Source organism: Prinia subflava, chromosome Z (genome assembly GCF_021018805.1).
Source record: "Prinia subflava isolate CZ2003 ecotype Zambia chromosome Z, Cam_Psub_1.2, whole genome shotgun sequence".
Classification (NCBI taxonomy): Eukaryota; Metazoa; Chordata; class Aves; order Passeriformes; family Cisticolidae; genus Prinia; species Prinia subflava.
The window spans coordinates 22,051,135-22,070,957 of NC_086283.1; the positions used below are offsets into that span (position 1 = coordinate 22,051,135).

Genomic DNA, 19,823 nt, shown 5'->3' on the forward strand with positions numbered 1-19,823 from the left:
CGGGCTGTGGTTGGTTGGCGCGCCCGCCCGCCCCCGGCCGGCGGCGGCGCGGCGGCGCAGGCGCGGTGCGTGCATTCCATGATGGCGGCGCGGGCCGGCGGCGGGCGCTGAGGCGGCGGAGCCCGCGGGGCACACGGTCAGTGCCGGGGACAGCGCTCGGGCACCGCCGCGGGCCGCTCCCCGGGGCCCCTTCCCCGGGCTCCGCTGCTCCCCTGGACGGCGGAGAGCGGCGGTGCCCAGCCAGGACGCAGTGGGCAGTGCCGGGAGCGAAGCCCCGCGGAGCGGAGGGCGGGAGGCGGCGCGGAGCCGGGCGGGGGCGGCTGGAGGGACAGGCGGGACCCCGGCACGGGAGGGGTGTTCTGAGGTGGGGGACAGCCCGGGCTGTGGGACAGGTTCGGGGGTGGACGTGGCGGACGGTGCAGGATCCAAGGGAACCCGATGTCCCGGGACGTGGGTTGGAATGGGGTGAGCGGGATAGGATGGGGTGCTTGGGATGACATGGGGTGGGATGGGGTGCTTGGGATGGGATGGGGTGCCCGGGGTGGTTGGAGTGGCCGAGGCGCACGGGGTGTCCGGGGCGCGGGGCAGGCAGGGTTCAGGGTGTCCAGGACAGACGGCCGGGATCTCTGCGGGTGCGCTGCCCTATGGAGCGCGGGCATCACCCGAAGAGACCCGGCGGGTTCGGGGACAGGGGTTCTGGGGAGCCGCTCCTAAAGGAGCTCCCGGTGCTGGGGAGCCGGGCCGGGCGGGGGCTGCTGGCTGAGCCAGCCCGAGTGGGGTTAATGCCGGCCCGACCGCGGGTCGCGCTTCCCCTCGCCCGTTCCCGCTCCGCTCCCCAGCGCACATATTCTCCGTCTCCATCTGTCCCTTTCCTCTCCTTATTCTCCTGTTTCGCGGGGCAGGAGGGGCTGCGATGTGCAGTCGTCCCCCCCAGGTCCCCCCTGGCCGCCCCCCCGTGCTCCCTCCCCGGCAGCCGCTGCCTGCGAATGCCACGTAGCCTTGTAGTTGTTCCCCTTGGCTGCTCCGCAGCTCCGGTCCCAGACACCTCCCCCGCGTCCTCCTGGGGTCGGGGCAGGGGGAGGTCACTGCTGTCAGCCCCTGCATGGCTGGTGACCATCTTTTGCCCTCCCCCTTCCCGCTGTGTCCCCTCTCCGCCCTGGGGCAGCAGCAGTGGGGACCCCACTGGGGTCACTCTGCCCGCTCCTGTTTATGTGTCTCACAAAGGGCTGGGGACTTCAGCAGCAGGTGCTTCCCTTCGGGGACAGTCTCCAGGGATTCTCTGCCCCCAGACTCAGCAGCCCCTCTGCCACCTCAAATCTGAGGTGTTATGTGTGATAATCTCCAAAAACAGGGTAATGATGCATTGCTGGCAGGTGTATTTGCTCCCTTCAGCAGCTCGCCCAGCTGGTTTCTGAGTTTTGTTTCTGTTCAAAACTTGGTTGGAATGATGGAAATTTTCTGTAATTAATAACTGAGTTTTCAGTTTCTGTCTGTTCTGCTGATACTTTGTCTTCTCTCTGTCCTGTGCTAGTTAAATTTTTTCACATTGGCAGCCCTTCCTTGCTGTCCCTGCTGCCTGATTGGGAATATTGACACAGAGATAAGTTCCCCAACAGAGTCCGCTCCACGTATGGCTGTGGCCTGTGATTCCTGATGTTTTCCTAATGTATTTATCTTTACAACACTCCATTCAATAGGGAAATACTGTCTCAGTCACAGATGGAAAGACTGAGGCACCAAAATATTTATGGCCCAAGGTTGCGCAGGAAGTATGTGGTGAGGCAGGGAATCGAATCTAGATTTCCTGAGCCTCAGATTAGCATTTGAACCAGGGAAGCATCCTCTCTGTATTTTAAGCCAATAAATTGACCTTGGAGTTAAGATCCAGTGTAGAAGAAAGTACTTTGTGTTTGGTTCAGTATCTGTGTGAGTAAGCGGCAAAGCCTGAGTTGCTTCCCACACTTGCATTCCTTCCCTTGGTTTATGTAATTTGTGAAAAAGGATAAGGTGGTAAAATGGGAAAGATGTTGACTTTCTCAGGGCTCAGTGTGTGACCATGGGTGTTGAAAAACAGCCAGCTATTACACTCTCCTCTTTTTTTTACACTTTTTACCTTCCTGTTTCCAAATCTTGGAAAGTTTTGGAGCACTGTTGTCTGAGAATCGTTTGTTCTCAGCTGGGATCAAATAAATCTCATTTTCTAGAGAGCTGAACTAATTCGTTGGATCCCAGATCTCAGTTTGGGATCCTTCATGGGGCAGCCTGTGGATAAACACGGCTGGGACTGATGGCTCACACAGCTCCTGGAGCAAGCTCTTACAAGTTATTCACTCAGCTGTAGCTCGGGATTGTTGCAGCAAGTTTTTGGAAGACCTGGCTCTAGCTGGAATGAAGCAGCACTTCGACAGTGCAGTGATGTAATTCCAGTTCCTTGGGCTGGGGATATGCACAAATACCAACTTTCCCTGCTCCTCTCTTGGGACAGCTGATTTTTGGTGGTGATTTGATCGTTCATTTTCTTCAGTGGTTTTGAGGGATTGGAAGTTAGAGTGGTTTAAAACAATAACTCCTGGTGGATTCACCTTGAAAGAGAATAAAGATAGCTTTGTCTGCACAAATCCATTTCCTGCCACAAGCCTTGATCACAAACTGCATCTCCCTTTGATGTTGCACTGACACCAAATCTGGATATAAATATTCTGTATAACTCCTTTTGTGACCTTTTGGTTGTCATTTTTGGAGGCTGGCATTGGTATCCTGTTAACTGTGGGGCTTGTCCCACCCCTGCCAACAATTGTCATCTTTTATGGTTATTTTTAGGAAAGGTTTGATGAGACCTCAAAAAAAACAATATTTCATATGGACTGTGCAGACAGGAAAAATTCCAGTATTCTGCTCCCGTTCTGCCTGGCCTTGGGTGAATTTCATGCAAATCAAAATTTATCTTTTAAGCTTGAAAGAGTGGCATTTTTATTTGGTGACTTGCTATTTCCACAATTGGGAAGCTTGTCAGATTCAGAAGGAAATACGTGACTGGGAAGACATTCTTATAATATTGTTCATCAAAGTCAGGAGCTGGCATGAAATATTGTAAGAATTCTTTCCCTAGTTCCATATTTTCTTAATTTCCTGTCATGATTTCATTGAATCGGAGAAGAATTTTAAAATTGTCTCTGAAAGCAGATGAGAAAACCTCAGTATTAGTAATCCTGCAACAGGCAAGGAGCTTGAGGGAAAAAAAAATCATTTCTCACTTCTAATTTTGGTCTGTCTGAAAGCATCAGGTCTGAACTCTCAGTATTTAAACCTGGGGTTGCTCAAGGCTCTGGCCTTGAGGCTGGGAGATGTGGGAGCAGGAACCTGTGCATTTTTTCACCTGTTTTTAGCACACTGTCATGAAGCTTCCCAAGGTCAAGATGGTTGGTTTTCAGCTGTTATCTTTGCTGTAAGCCAGACCTTCACTGAAAAGTTTTGGATTCCTGAGTGAGGAGCACACACTGAACTCTTTATTGCATTCTTGAAGAGCTTATTGTAAAAGCAGCGATAATTTATTCTTTCAGTGGTGCTAACACAATCCTTTCTGTGTATTGACCGGCACAGACAGACCACTGGCTCCCAGCCCTTCGGCCCTTTCAATCCTAATGTAAATCTCCCCTTGTTCCCAGGATCTTGACTGATGTGGAAAATGCCTTCTTTTGCCCAAGAGTCACTCTGGGGCCTGATGCTTTATATGCAGTTTTTTTCTGGTGTCTCATTTAAAGTAGCTCAGGAGGAACATTTGTTAGATTGTGACTTTAGAAACATCTTCAGGTGGTGCCATCAGTGTGACTTGAAGACAGTATCACCTTTATGGTGACAGTGAGAATGGATTGCTATGTGGGAGCTTCTTAAGGCAGCCTGATGAGCCACAAGGACTGAGATTTCTTGGAGTATTCCAGTAAAACTGCAGAGCACACTGCACCTGCCTGGGCCTTATCTTCAGATATTCAGGAGGAATTTCTTCCTGGAAAGGGTGGCCAGGCATTGGAAGGGGCTGCCCAGGGAGGTGTCCAGGGAAGGACTGGAGGTGGCACGCAGCGCTATGGGCTGGTGACAGTGTAGGGTCAGCACAGGTTGGAATTGATGATCTTTGAGACCTTTTCCAACCTTAATAGTTCTGTGAAAAACAATATTGGGGATTGACTGATCCCTGCAAAGACTTCCAGTGTTTGGAGGGCCAAAAGAGGGCTCAGTGTGTAAATATTTTAGGAAGTGTTTTCATGCTGGATGAGCTTGAGAAAGGTGGTGATTTTTACATATATATTTACACAGATACAACATCTGAAGTGGTTTAACGACTCTGGAGCTGTTCATTTCCTTCTGCTGGAGCATCCTTAATGGAGCAGTTTTTGAAGTAAAGCTGTGCTGCCCTGTAACAGCAAATTGGGATTGCATTTCCAGCTTTATGTACAATTTATATCTTTCTATGTCCCTTATCAGAAGGGAAATGTATGCATGACAATTTGAATTTGGGTATGTTTGGAACCTACTTTTTCTGTCTTTGCTGCCACATAGAGGAGTAGAACAGGTATAGAGAAGGTAACTAAATAAATCCAGTTATATCCAAAGAACTCCCCAGTGGAGTTACCACTGTCTGTCCCCTCCTGGCTCCTGTTCTTTCCATCAATCCTTGGTGTTCCCTGCAGCTTGTTTTTCTTCTGATTTCATGTTTATCAAGGCACTAACATGAAAATATGGGGGTTTTTTTGCCTGCAGAAAGAAGCTTGAGGACAGCACACATTGCTCACTCTGCAGCAGGCACTGGAACACTCATCAGGAGGAATTCCAAGTCAGGAAGGTGACAACGGTAATTATACAGAATTTTAGATTCTCCCAGATTTAATGAAGTGCTTATTTTCTCAGTAAGCCTCTAAGTAACACTTTGAGTTGAAATGAACATATTTGATGGACTTCTAAGCTTTTTTTTTCTGGAAGAAAGTTCTGGGCAACTTCTTATCAAATGGAAAAAATTAATTAGGGAAGGAAGAACTGATTGAATTCTTGAGGTAAGAAGAGTTTCAGGTTCCACAGGAACATTATTGATTTTGTAAGGTGGCAGCCTTATCTCTGTTTCCACTTTTACTCTTTCTTCTCCCTTCACCCACTTAGCTGGACGTTTTCTCTTGGAGAGAATTACATAATTGGCTTTGGATAAAGAAAGTGAATTCTGTTTTTAGCCAAATGCATTTCCTGCATATGGAACAGCTGGAGTGGGTGAAAGCATTCTGGTAGTGCCTTGCTCAGATCCTGTGGTTTGAGTTGGAGATCATGGAACTGAGTTCGTTTTTATGGAACTGGTCAGGTCAGGGAACTGATCTGCTGAGAGAGCAGAAAGGAATCTGTCAAAAACTTGGAGAGGAATATTGGAAAGCAAAACATGACCAGCAGATGGATTTCATACAAGACATTGAGAAAGAAGTGATAATCATGCTGCATTCCCTGGATCTGTACAGGTGTTTTGGGAGGAGGAGCGTTTTACCAGGTTAAATCCAGGTTCATAAATTCAGATGAAGTTTTTTCATCTGCTGTTCCATGCTCTTTGCTAAATAACTTGAGCGTTAGTATCTCTCGGGAGTCAGTTGCTTTCAATTCTGCTGAGTGAGGTGTTAAAGTGACCACTGATGTGTCACTGGGGTTTGTCATCTCCGGTCACTTGCAGGAGTGAAGGCAGTTTAATGAGTGCATGGGAGGAGTTTTATGCTCTTGAAGGACTTGCAAGATATTCATGTTGGTTTTAAGCAGATTCTGCTTTAAAAAAATCTATAATCTGGTCACCCAGGCATATATTTTTGTCCATTTCAATATGAGGGGTGAGAGTTATTTAGAGGAACTATTCAGATTTGGAAGATACTATGTAAACAGCCTTTCGGTGTATTGTAAATTGTCATTTTGCTTTTTAATGCTTGGATTTCTTAAAATATAAACTTGATAAAAACTTACATAAACAATCATCCCTAGGTTCTTCAAAACTGATACTTTCTACTTAAGCAGTTACATAAAAATGTGACTCACTCCCCAGACTTCCAGCAGGTTCATTGATTTGCAAATAAATAGTCAAAGCTCGGATACAGAAGCAAATGATTTCAGTGGGTTGCCAGCCATCAGCTGAGCTGTGGCAGTGTCCTGGTCAGTCACCCAGGCTGAGGGAAGTGTTCCTGCTCCAGCCTCATGGGGATGATCTCACACTTGCGTTTTCCCCTTGCATTTTCCATGAACTAAAAAAATGCACATGGTCTGATGCCACGAGACTGCTCAGCTGTGGTAATTACAGTCATTTATTGGTGTGTTTTAGCCCTGGGTTTAAGCATAACCTGTTCTAACCAGCCTAATTTGACCCAGTGCTCAGCTGAAGTGTTACAGCCCCAGCCTCTGGTGTTGTGCAAGGAAAAGTCTTCAGCTGCTGTATTAAAATAATTCCTCCTTGCTCAGAGTTTGCCTAATCTGCTCCAACTTGAAGAAATCCTTTGCTTTTGCTAGGTTTTTCTGCTTGGTTTTGAAGTCCTGGTTTAAGAGGGTTGTTTGTGTTGCATCCAACACTGTAGTGATGTGCAGATCAGAGCTGGTGCAAAATCAGCCTTTGCTTCCTTAAAGCCTGCAAAAAAATGGGAGCAAACTCCTGTTTGTTCCACCTGTGAAATCCTGATTTTCCTCCTGTTTTGTTGGATTAGACAGCAGCTGACTGCTCTGACCTGTCTCATGGTAGGGAGCCTTTCTTGGGAATGGCCTGGTTGCTGTTGCTTTTCATAATCTTCATGATTGCCCTCCCTGAGTTGAGTTTAAAGTAAATAAATGGGTAGGGATGCAGAAGGCAAGCATTTGGGAAAGAGATTTTGGACCACCTCTGTCTCATACCAGCTGTGGGTGTTTGCCATCCCATAATGCTCCCCAAATTCACAGAGGTATTACCCAGCTCTGGCACTAAAAAGGGCTCAGTTTGGTGCGTTTCTGGGTCAATCCCAGGAGGTTTCGTCCAGGTTTGGACACATATGGCATAGGACAAAGCAGAGCAACCAAACTCAGGGTGCTCTTAACTTCCCCACTTTTCCTGGTCCTCACTAGAAGATTCTTAAAAAAGCTTTTAAAAGTACTTTAATATTTATTCCTTGCCATGAAATTGGTGTTCCTGACAGGAGGGAGGGACTGGGATGAGCAAGGTGCTGTGGAATGATGTGTTCCTGTTGGAGGGAACATGTCTGCACATACAACAGCTATTCCTTTGGGTTGCTTCCAGGCTTTCCAACAGAACTTTTCCCCTGGAATCTAGTAAATGGGCAGAACTTTTTTTATTTTCAGGGAAAAAATTATCATAAAATGCCTTCAATTTTACCTTCCACTTCAAGACAAATTTGTCCCACGGAGAATAGCTGTGCTCAGTTATGCAGATCCTTCTCCTGAATTTCAGAGCCTTGGGAGCGGCTGCAGCTCCCTGTAGGAACTTGCAGTCCGCAGCTGGCAAACCTTGGCACACCTGGAATCGCTTGGTTTCATCTGCCCAGCTCTGTGGTAGTTCCAGGTGGGAATTCCAGCTGCCTTTTTGCTGACCAGTTCAGGTCCAAGAGAGAATTCCAGGCACACATAAGGGCTTGTACTCTGTCTTGTGCCTCTGGGCAGAAGTTTTTTGGGATGTCTTTTCCATGGACTGTGGTGCCTATTACTTCATAGCTTCCAAGTGATTTAGAGAACCATTTGGATCTAGAATTTCCATAGTATATGGCTAGTGTGTAAATAAACTGGTATGCTTCAGGGTCTAAAAAAACCCAGAATAATGGTTTTAAGTTCACAGTTTTACACTTGGAAAATCATGTAAAACAAGTCCATTGTTAAATTGCTTTTAATGATGGATTTTTCATGTAAGCTTGAAATTTTTTGCTTTGTGTAGCATTAAGGCATTAAAATGAGTACTTGGGCTTATTCCAGAAATTATCACCTTCCTAACAGGTGGGAAAAAATGTAGTTTACATTTGTTGTTGTTGTTGTTGTTGTTTGTTTGTGGGGGGGTTTTTGGGGTTTTTTGTGTGTGTGTGGTTTTTTTTGTTTGTTTTAAGCAACATTTTTGCCGCTAGAAAATTCCTTAATCCCTTTATTTTTTAAGATGAAATAAGAATGAAGCACCTTAATGGCTCAGTCCTTTGAGGTGCTCAGTTCTCTGAACATTTGAAGAAGCAGAATTGGGATTAGGACAGTAATGGGATCTTTCGGGAACTCGGGTTTTGGTTTATGGGACTGGTCACTTAGGAAGCAGCACACAAGTGCTCAGGATTCAACTCTGCTTTTCTGGCAATAAGAGAAAAGCCATAAAAGAACTAAAACAACGAAGGAAAATATTTATCTAAAAATTATGTCGTGTTTGCATTATAGAAATTGTTACTGCCAACTTTACAGGCCTCCTAAAATGAATAATGCAGGCATGACCTTAATGTGAGCATAATATTAAATAACAGCTCAAATCAAATTAATGCACTCTGGGCACTGACAGAGCTTTTCTGTCCAGCTCTTCCCAGTGGATTTTCTTTTGGGAAGAGCAGCAGGAAGTTGTGCAGCCCCTGGAAAAACATGTGTAAGCCTGGAGGGTGGGCACTGGCCTTGTCTGTCCCCTGGAATCCTGAGGGATGGAGTTTCAGGCTGGGAAATTATCCTGGAGTGCTAGGGAGTTGCTGTGGGAGGCTGCAGGGAACAATTGTTTGATGGCTTTCCTGGCACGCTCCCTCAGGAACCCGATCCAGAGGGGTGAGGGAGCGTGAAAGTTGATAGGATCCCTGAGGTCAGAGCTCCCATAGCCTTGGTGTGTTGCCTCTACTGTTTCTGGGTGTTTTTAGGGATTTTGGTATCTGGGAAATGAGGGCTTCCATCCCAATCTTAATCCTCCTCCAAGGAGAATTTTAGGAGCATTGAGGTCTCGTGGTGGCCTGAGGGATGAGCTAATTAATACTAAATTAAAAATCCTTCAGTAATTTGGTCAGTGCTAAATGCAAATATTTAGTGCAAAGTGTGGAAGCCTTGTCCTGTGTGTGTAGAGCTGGAGTGGAATTTTGTTGACCTTTTTTTGTTTTCCTGGGATCACAGACCGCACCTGGGTCAAAGCCACCCCTGGGTCAGGCTCTGAATAGTCACAATATATGAGCACATTTATTGGGTAAATCATGAGGGACATTTTCAGGCAGGCTCTCTTAATATTGAGAGTATTTGAGCCCATTGGTTGGGTAAATCATGAGGAACATTTTTAGGCTCAAGGCTGTGTTGCCCTCCTGGCTGGAAGCCGAACTTCCCAGAAGATGCTGCAGCCTGATTCCCTTGGGGGCCATTATAAATGATTTCCAGGATTTTAATCAAAACAGGGATTTAGTGGGGAACAGATGACTTATGGAGCTGGGGTGGGCCCTCCAGAGCTCAGGTTGTAACTGAGCTTCTGTTAAATCTCTCCTTGCCTTAATCTTGCTCAAAGCAAACCCAGTCCACCCAGCAGGCCTCATGTGTGGTCCTGGGGCACAAACTATTTTAGGATTGGGATGGTACCTTCAACATCTTGTTAATGCTGTTTATTGGAAAAATATGAGTGGGAGAGGGCAGCTTGGGTCTTATTTCCCCGGTTTTTCCTGCTTTAAAATTGTGTGGACCATATCTGGGGTTTTTAGGAATCATATTTAAGGCTGGATCTTTTTGACAAGGTTATTCCTTAGCCTGGGGTTGGGGATGGCTTTGGGATGGCTCTGTGGTCGTTCTTTTTAACAGCCTTTGGAGAGGAGTGATGGAAAATTGAACTGACAGAGTGGAGCTTAAAATACTCAGAGCTTCAGTTTGCAGGAGGTCTGGATTTTGAGACATGGCCGTAACAAATAATGTTCTTTATCAGAGAAATGGGGTTTTCCCCTTCTCATAGAAAATACATTTGCTATACTTTTATATATTGTATAATATTTATAATACTAATTAGTCTGTCAGTATAAAAAGCTGCAAGTAAAGCTTTATGTGTTTATACAATACTGCTTTTAATAAAGAGCAATATTAGAGTAGCTTACTTCCTGCAATCAATGAAAATATATGATCAGGCTGGCAGGTTGCATAAGGCACTGAACCTGGAAATCAGGAAGTCTCTGCTGAATTCAGGTTCTCCTTCCTGGACACATTGTTCTTTCTAACTCAGGCATGCTGTATTTAAAAAAAAAATAAAGTCTCCATTTAAGTAATAAGTTCCTTGGAATAGGAACTTTCTCAGCTTAAATCCAGCACTTACTGTAATGAAAATCCAGCCTTTGGGACAGCTTCTCTCTGGGGTTATAAACTTATTTTTCACTGTTTATGAAATCTGGTTTCTTCTCTGGACAGTGGAATGAAGCTGATCCATGCCTGTCTGCAGTGTTCCTCCCATTTAGTCTGTGTGAGATCTTTCTGGAGAAAGATTTTTAATATTATAGGAAAATACCTTAATGTGAGACAACAGGAACTTTGCTAAATCCATAATACTGCAACACATTTGCACAACAGATAATCTCACAATAGATAACATGGCTAAAGGACACGATTCCAATGAAAAAGTTCTTTTTTCTGTTGTTTTTTTTTTTAATATTACAGTTAAGAAATACACAACCTTTTTGTTCTTACATGTCCTGCAGTAAATACTGGCACATTCATTGTCAGTGTCTAAAGAGAAACCAGTCTGTAAATTGTAGATTGTAAATTAGTGGTGACTGCTCCAGAAACTCTTGATAAAACGGGAATGATGTGTTTGCCCAGGAAGATTCCTCTGGCCAGAACCTTTCTTCCAGATATTGCTGTGACAATTTGGAAGTTGTTTCTCCTGTATCATTCAGATGGAAGTGACAGAGCTGACATGGTGCCTCATCCTGAGCTGCACATTGGAAACAGCTAAAGGAGGCTCAGCAATGCTGAGAGTTCTACCCAGAAGTTTACAAAACATTAATGGAGTCATTATGGTTGGAAAAGACCTCTAAGATCCCCAACTCCAACCATTTGTCTGTAACTGCCCCCGTGCCCTGGAATTACTCATTATTCCACTTTGGATCCAAACCATCGGAGACTACTTTAGCATTTCCGACTGTCTCGTGTGAATCCCTAATGTTTTCCAGACTTGAAGCAGGATGATCCCGTATCAGACGGCCCTCACAATCTCTCTTTGCTCCGCTCCATCCATCAGGGAGCTGAAGAGCTGTTTTCCATGGAAATCCGAGCCCAGAATCAATGAACACTGAGCGGCTCCTCAGGAGCTGGCGGGTCTCCAGCGGCTCTGCCAGGGAGGAATTTGGGCTGGAGCGAAGGGGAGGCCGATGCCGGAGCCTTGCAGAGCTCGGCGTTTTTACTGTGGCAGGAAGTGAGGTCAGGCCCGGCCGCTGTGGACGGGAATTGTTTGCTGGAAGGGCAGTCCTGGAGATTTTCTGTTTTTCTTAGAAGCCTTTGTAGGGTGAGAGTGTCCCTGGAAAATGTTGCCTTCTTCTGAATATGGGAACATGACCACGTTCCATGAGATTGTTGAACTGGTCCAGAATGCATCTCAGGGCCCATTTTTACATTATGGATTGGATTTATATAGTTTAAAATATGTTCTATTGTGAAAAATTACTGTATTTCAGCTTTTTAGATGGTGAATAATCTTTGAAAACAAAAGCTCAAGCTATTGAACGTAGAAATATGTTACCCACTGTCATTTCGTCCAGCTTCAGGTTTGTTGCTGGGATGATTAATGCCAATTATTATATTTTTTTGTGGGTCTGTGGGCTGAATTCATCCTTCAGTTCAGCCCAGGTTTGGGAATGACCTTTAGCTGATGTGTAATAGAAACCACTGCAAAAAAATGAATCAGGCCAGAAGTGGCCTTGCATAATGTAACCTTTCTAAAATTTAATTTGTTTAATTCCATACTGAGTCAAAAATCTCCAGGACAGGGTGACAAAGCTGTAGAGACACCTCTGCAAGTTCTGCTATTGATGCCTATTTAATGAGTCACTAAACTTCAGTTTATTCTATAAATTACAGAATTTGCCTGGTCTTTAATGCTTCCAGATGGGATTTTTCTTGCTTATTTTTCGTCTAGAATTTAAAATTTAGTGTATTAGCTCATCTTTAGTGTCAGTGCAGTCTGCAAATTCCCAGGATTTTACTTTTTTCCTTGTGGTTTTTTTTTTTTTTTTTTTTTTTTTTGGGGTTTTTTTTTTGTTTGTTTGTTTGTTTGTTTGTTTGTTTTGTTTTTGTTTTTGTTTTCCCCCATACCACTTGAATAGTTCCTGGGTTTGATAAATCCCTCACTGCCAAGAACAGACCATGGCGAAAGCAGTTTGGGCTGCTGTTCCTGAGATTTGCTGGAATAAAGTGGCTTTAGGGACCAAGCAGCTCTTCGATGCAGTCCTCCCTGTGGGTGGGTCCACGAACAACCCCCCAGCTGGGTTTGCCTCTCCAAGCTGACTTGGTTTGGGGTACATCCAAGGGCTTAGAGGAAGCCTGGAATCACTGACAGAGTGTTAGGCATGATGTGAAGCTTGGGAGTGTTGGTGGAGGAGAGGCTGGACATGCTCTGGTCCCCAGAACCCTCTGATTCCAGGCCTCATTCCCAGCATGGGCAGGAGGAGCAGGGGGAATTCCGCCCTGCTCAAGTAAGACCCCACCTGCAGAGCTGCCTCCTGCCCTGGACTCCCAGCACAGGAAGGGCATGGAGCTGCTGGAGAGATTCCAGAGGAGGCCACAGAGCTGCTCCAAGGGCTGGTGCACCTCTGGAGCCAGGCTGGGAGAGGCTGGGGGTGTTCACTTTGAGAAGAGGAGGCTCTCAGAGGCCCTTCCAGTGCCTGAAGGGGCTCCAGGAGAGCTGGAGAGGGATTTGGGACAAGGGACGGAGTGATATGACAAGGGGGAATGGCTTCCCACTGCCAGAGGGCTGGGATAGATGGGATATTGGGAAGTAATCCCTGTCTGTGAGGGTGGGCAGGCCCTGGCACAGGCTGTCAGAGAAGCTGTGGCTGCCCCTGGATCCATAGAAGTGTCCGAGGCCAGGTTGGATGGGGCTGGGAGCAACCTGGCATAGGGGAAGATGCCCCTGTCCGTGGCAGGGAGTGGCACTGGATGGGCTCTAAGGTCCCTTCCAACCCAAACCATTCTGGGATTCCCTGATGCCTGAGGGTGGGACTGTGGATGGAGGTGGGTTCAGGATTCTGGAAGCTCCTCTTTGCCCCTGTGCTGATTGCCTTGCACCTTTCCCTTGGGAGCAGCCTTGCCCTGCAGTGAGGGCCGAGCAGGACTGGATTCTCTGCTCCAGCCCAGCCGTGGGAGGGTGTTGGGAAATGGCTTTTCAAGACAGAGCTCTGTCTTTGTTTTGTTTGGCAGGAAATTGTGCTGAGTATGGAATAACTTTTCAGGAATTTTCTTTTTATTTACCCAAATGCCACCTACTTCCTTGAGTGGACTGGAGACTTTAGGGAGGTGAATCCATGGATATATTTTCCTGGAAAAGTTTTATCTGTTGAAGTGGAGAGGGATTGAGTCCCACATTCATTGACTGTGTTCCCTTGGAGGGCAGGGTGTTTTTGCTGCTCTTATCAGTGTTTTCAAGGAATGAAGCAGTGCTCAAAACCCAAAATAACTTGTTTTTTTCCAATTTGTCAGGACGTCCCTCTTTGTCCTCTGCCACTTGCAGCCACCGCAGCCCAGCTGCATAGGGAAAGACCAACGTTCTGAGCCAGGTGAAACTGCCCCAAAACCTCTTCAGAGGGTTTTGTTCCTGTCAGTACTTCTGTTTTCTCTGACCATATGGCCACTGCTACTAAGACATGAAATTGGCTATATTTGGAGTTTGTCATTGACAGTTTTAAAACAAGTATTTCCTGATAATCCAAATACTAAATTATTCCTCGGAGAAATGAAGTTACAGCACTAAGCAAGCAGAAGGTGTGTGGATTTGTCCATATAAATTAAATCCTCTGTGTAATTGGGCAGGAGATGAAGGGTTCTAAAAACCATGGGGATGTTTGGGTTCTCTCTACAATTTGTCCTAAAGGGAGAATTAAATTCAGCCAAGGCAGGGGATGAGCAGAGAAACTATGAACCTTTATTTAAAGTTGCAGAGGATGAGCACAGAAACTCTGAAGCTTTATTTGAAGTTGCAGGTGCCTTTGGGCCCTGTTTCAGAACACGTTTTTCTGCAGCTGCTTATTTGAGGTAGTTGAATTTCAGGACAGATAGAGATGTGTTTTGGTAAAGGGGCTCCCCCTTTATTTTAAGTACTAATTTCTGTTTTCTTTGATGCATATATAAAATAAAGAATTTTCATTTTGCCTGTGTACAGTGAATTCCTGTTACGGCTCTTAAGGCTTAGATCCAACCCCAAAAAATGGGAGAGGTGTAGAGAAAGAAACCTTTGCCTGATTTTTACTGTTCCAGGCAGGGGTTTTTAAGTGGAATAGTTAAAATTTGCATCCTTGGCAGAGGCAATTCCAAACCTGACAAAAAGGAGATTATTTTATTCAGGAAATAAATACCATGCTAAGGCAGTTCAGCATATTTATTCAGCGTATTTATTCAGCGTATTTATTAAGTGTATTTAGGCCAAACCTGATGCAAATTTGGTCTTTGAGGTCCTATCCAGCCCTTGCACCTTGCAGTGATGTTTGACTTCTCAAAATTGTTACCAGAGCAGCCCTGGAAAAGAATTTCCATGTGAAAGGAGCTGGGGTTTGGGAAGTCTTGAGGAGTTTGTTGTGCTGCATTTTGTGGCTGTGTGATTGCATCTCTGATTTTGAGAAGCTTTTGCAAAGGCGAAGTGGAGGGTTTATCAGGGGATTCCACCAGCTTATTTGCCTTGTCTTGGTAACACAGGACAAACCTCTGTAATCTCAGCTTTCTTACAGATTTTTCTGTACAAAATCAGTCAAAACCAGAAGAAATTATATTAATTATATGATATTTTTCCTACTGTTGCTAATGTGCTGGAAATGCAGTCCCACAGGCAGAGAATTTAGCAGTTTTCATATTTTTTCTTTCCCAAGTATTGCCCTTTCCGTGTTGCTTGTGGAGAACTGAGGGAGGCTTTAACACTTTCAAGCAGCCTGACTGGATCGATGCACAGATTTAGAGGGGTGTTTTGTGGTTTCCTTTTTTTTTTTTTTAAGGAATTGGACCCTGCAAACCACATTTTGCTGTCTGGTTTATAGGAGGTAATGGGACAGGAGAAGGAAGTGTCAGCATTTCCTGTATCCTGTTATCTTATGCTTTGTATGGATGCTGGATTAACTATACACTAAAAATTCCCTACTACTGGGAGCTTGTGGCTTGACTTGCTCTAATTACTATAATTAATTTGTATCATCTGTATTTTGACTTGCTCTAATTACAGATTATTCCCTGGAAGCCTGTGACTCAGCAGCACTCTTCTGTTCACATTTCCTCATGGTTCTGAGTCAAAAATTTTGGGACAAAGCAGGATACTGTGTTGTCCCAAGCTTTGTTTTCACCCTGGCAGATTTTGTATTGGAGAAATTGCATGGTTTGGGGATTTTTTTGGTCATCACTAAAATGTAAATGTGGTATGTGCATTATTTAGCCTGAGGCTTGGGGTCTGGAGTGGAAGCAGTTTAGGAATTTGAAGTGCAAATTCAGGAATAAAATGCTGTATAAATGTAAATTCCTCTACTGTGTAGTTGCTACACTGAAGTACCAATTCCAGCACTTGTGGCTGAATATTTCTGGTAATTTAATTGGAGAATTTTGGGGAAAGGGCATTTACTGCTTACAGGAAAGGAGTTAGAAGTGAAAAACGGGATAATATTGCACTGTTTGGGTGCACTGGGAATGTTCTGGGTTGGCAGGGCCCCACAGGCCGAGTTTGTCAAACGCACAGAGAATGATTTAAGGAAGGGAGAGCCGGATCTGACTTCATCCCTGTTTTTTCTTGGAGCAGGTGGTTGAGGTGAGCAGGTGTCCATGAATGATCCCAAGAAATGATGGCTGACCAGCCGCCTCCCCTGGAAGCCACACCTCTGCTGAATGAAGTGCCACTTCTACCTCACATGGTCAACGGGGACAGCATCCAGCAGGCAAGTGAGCCCTGAACTGGGAGCAACTGGGAACAACTGGGATGGTGGCTCCGCAAAATCCAGGCAGCTCTGCCAGTGATCTGCAGAGCTGGGGAGGGATGTGGCTGTGAGCACTGACGTCAGGAGTCAGTGCAAATAGAGAGAGGAAAAAATCATTCAGCTCCCAGCCAGTGGGCAGGTGTGGAAAAAAGGGCTTCAAAAGGGAGCTGCAAACTCCAAAAATCAAAGGAAAAATTGGGGGGTTAATAAAAGTTTTGAAACTACTGTGAAGTAATGAACAAAGATTAGCAAGGGATTGCAGGGGAAATCTACTACGGGAAAATGAAAGGAAGGACCTTAGCTTCCTGGTTTTAAGTGTCTTCATTAATAATTACAGTGCAGTGGTGAAACCTGACTGTATTTAGTTGAAACTTTAGAGCTTTATTAAACACAACCCTTCAGAATCCCTGGCAGGATTAGAAATACAGGTAAAAGTGGCAGCAGAACAAGATTGAATGTGTAGGTGTAAAGTATGTGTAAATTGTCAGTAAATGGGAATTTAGTGTTCAGCAGAAGGAGCTGAGTGCTTTATACTGTAAATACTGGGAACTCTTCTCATCCTTTGAGGTCTGATAGGTCATAAATGCTGAAAGTTTAGATGAGATCTCCTTTAATTTGTCATTGTTGGAGATAAGGAGGAGAAATCTGTGTTGTTTCAGTTGTATACTTGGAAAAATGGGCTTTATTAAGGAAAAAGTCCTTTTCCCTTTCTGCCTCAGACCCTGGAGGTGGAAGTACAATGAGTGTGTCTGGAAATGAGCAAAGTCTCCAGGATATTTCTGAAGTTCTGGCAGTAGAAGGTGAAATTTCAGCCCTGCCCGGCTGGGAGGTGGCTCAGGTGGTTCAGGTTTCGTGAGGAAAAGAGATCAAGTAGATTTAATTGGTCGCTGTCCCCAGAGCTGTGTGTGTGGGACATGGAGGTGACAGTCACTGACATTTTTAGGACCTAGAGGAGACTCTGCAATCAGGTGAGATTGGAAAAAAAAAAAAGTAAAACAATAGAGTTGTATGGTGGAGATGCATTTGAAAAGCAGATTTGAAGTTTCTATAGAATCTTTTAAAGAGAGTCTTGACTTAGAATCTTTATTAATGCAGAGGATTTTTAATGATTTCTCTGCCAGGGCTGTGAAGGACAGTGCTAACACTTAATTATTGTAAGAGTGATTTGTTTCCAGAAATCAAACCTGTGTGTTTGGCCAATTCCAGTTGATCCATTAGTTCCATTTCACTTAAAGCAAAAGTTGGAAGTTTTCTGGAAGGGTTTCTGGATCCAAAAGTGTGTGAATAAGGGATAAAACCAGTGCTGTGGCTGAACAGCTTTGGCTGTGCTGGTGCCACCAGTCCTGGAGAGGTGCTCAGGACACCTGGAGGCATTGGCAACTCCTGGGCTCAGCACTCCCTGTGTCTCACTTGGCTCAGATCCACCCCTCAGCATAGCTCCAGCTTCCTGGAAATTTTCCTTTTTGGAAGGTGGCTGGGACTGCATTTGCTTCATTAATTCCAGTGAGTCACTGCTCTAAGACATGGCCTGTGCATTCCTGGAATTCCAGGCTCCCAATGGCTGCAGCCCTGTGATTGCAGCATTAGACTGGGATCCTTCCCTCAGTTTTCCTGAGCTGATTCAGAGAACTGGAGTTCATGGAAGCCTCTTCTGAGGATGTGCCACTCTCAGAGGCTCTGAATCTCTCAAAAGATCACTTTCTTGCCTTTGAATTTTGCCCTCCGAGATGAGCCTTTTGCGGAGATCAATCCCTGCCTCTGAAATCCTGGATCCACAGCGAAACTTTTTCCTCTTTCTTGTGCTCTAGCAAATCCCCAGTCCATTATAGTCAGTTTTCTTTAAACAATTAACACCACTTCTCTCCCTTTATCCCAAGAAATTGATTAGCATTGAAGTCATGCATTTACTTGCATTCTGAAGTGACAAATCTGCATAAATTTCATTATTAATGCAAATTACGCCACTTTTGAAGACATTCTCTGCCATCTCTCCCTCTCCTGGAACGATAATAAATATTACTGAGTGCCTAAATGGCCTTCTCAGGCATTTTGGTGGCTCGCTTACATCCAGAAACAGCTCATCCACCCAAAGTAAAATTCTCCTGTACAAGGAGCATCAGTTCTCCCCTACAAGGGAAGTTATGAAAAATAAAACCAAAGTTTAATACACCAATATGCAGAAGCTGCAAAACGAGTGTTAAAGTAGCGTTTATCATTTATCCTTGGAGTGTGTGGTGATGAGAACAGTGAAACTGGTGCCCGGGGAGTTCAGGGAGCTCCAGCACTGAAAATGTGACAGCACAGAAAAATTCATTCATTAATGTCATGTGTAACTCATTTCACCAGGATGATTGACCAGGTGATTTCTTCAGGTCTCATCTACCTGCTACAAATGTCACTCCATGACTAGTGCAAAAATATTTTCGAAAAATGGAATGGAAGAAAATTATACTGATTTTCACAGTTGCTTTAACAAATACATTTTCTTTCAGTTTTTACATCGGCGCCAGCTGTCACCAGGGTGGAATTTTAATTGTGTACCTGAAGTTTTTACCTGGCCAAACCTTTTAAATCCTTTTTTTAAAGGATTAACTGTGGAATATCATAGATGGTACAATAAAGTGCAGCTGCCAAAATTGCCCTGAGGCTGGGGCAGGATGAGGAGATTGTTTGGGATCCCAGCACTGCCTGAGGAGTGATCCTGGCCCAGCTCCACGTGGATTTGTGTGCAAGAGGACGGGGCCATGTCCAAAGGGACCTGCAGGGTGTCACTGGGGCTTGGATTCTTCCACAGGGAAAACACACTATGCCTCACAGGAGCTGCAGGGGAGAGGGGGTGGGAAAAGTCTAGAATGCAGTGGGAATCTCAGGTCATTATTGCCTCAGTAAAAGCAGTGTGAAACTTGAAATTAAAAGCTTTTCCCTGTGTATCAGCTGAAGCACTTCTGGGAGTAACCAGAGGAAAAATACAAGGATTTTATGTCAAAGTAGAAAGAAATATTTTCATTCCATCCATCATTCTACCCATTTTCCTTTTTTACTCCAAGGTTACCAAAGCTCTGTTGTTATTCGTCTCTAAAGAGAAGGGGGTTTTCCCCTAGAGAATTTCTAAAATTTAAAAAGCCCCCAACCCCTCTTCTGTGTTTTGTTTCCTGCAGGTGATTCTTGTCCAGGTGAACCCAGGTGAAACATTTACAATTACAACTGAAGATGGACATGTTCAGTGCATTCAAGGTAAAGAGAAGCTCAAGTCCTGCATCCAAATATGTGATGTCAGATGCGTTTTCTGCACTGGAATAAATCAGATTTTTCAGTTTGTGTCCAAGCATAAATGAGGCAGCACTGGGAAGCTGCCAGAATTCCCTGCGTGCTGCGGATTTTTATTCCCTAAAGATAGGTTTGCAGTGATCCTTACCTAAGTGTCTTCCCAGGATCTTAACATGTGATTTCTGTGGCATTTAATCCACAATAATTTAAAGAACTTTACGGGCACTGGGACATCTCTGTGCTGTGAGAGGTGGAGAAATCATTGCTCCACTCCATGCCTGCAAATTCCATTTTACCTTCTGGGTAAGTGACAGAAAATCAGAGTCAGGGCAAAATATCTCCTGTAAGTCAAGTTGAATTTATCAGTATTTCCATTTTTGGAGTATTTGTCACCATTTTACATGATACTGTATAAAATGTGTCCATTCTGCTTTCATCAAACCCCCT

The 19,823-nt window shown here is 44.8% G+C and overlaps 1 protein-coding gene across 1 annotated transcript in view; it reads left to right on the plus strand.

Annotated features, from left to right (window-relative positions):
• Positions 1–19,823, plus strand: part of LOC134563511 (fibronectin type-III domain-containing protein 3a-like) — a 38,867-nt gene continuing 19,044 nt past the window's right edge. The window contains exons 1-4 of the mRNA XM_063421469.1: positions 1–136; positions 4,756–4,846; positions 15,935–16,070; positions 19,268–19,343. Coding sequence (XP_063277539.1) covers positions 15,975–16,070; positions 19,268–19,343 — 172 coding nt within the window. The 5' untranslated portion in view covers positions 1–136; positions 4,756–4,846; positions 15,935–15,974. The remainder of the gene's footprint in view (positions 137–4,755; positions 4,847–15,934; positions 16,071–19,267; positions 19,344–19,823) is intronic.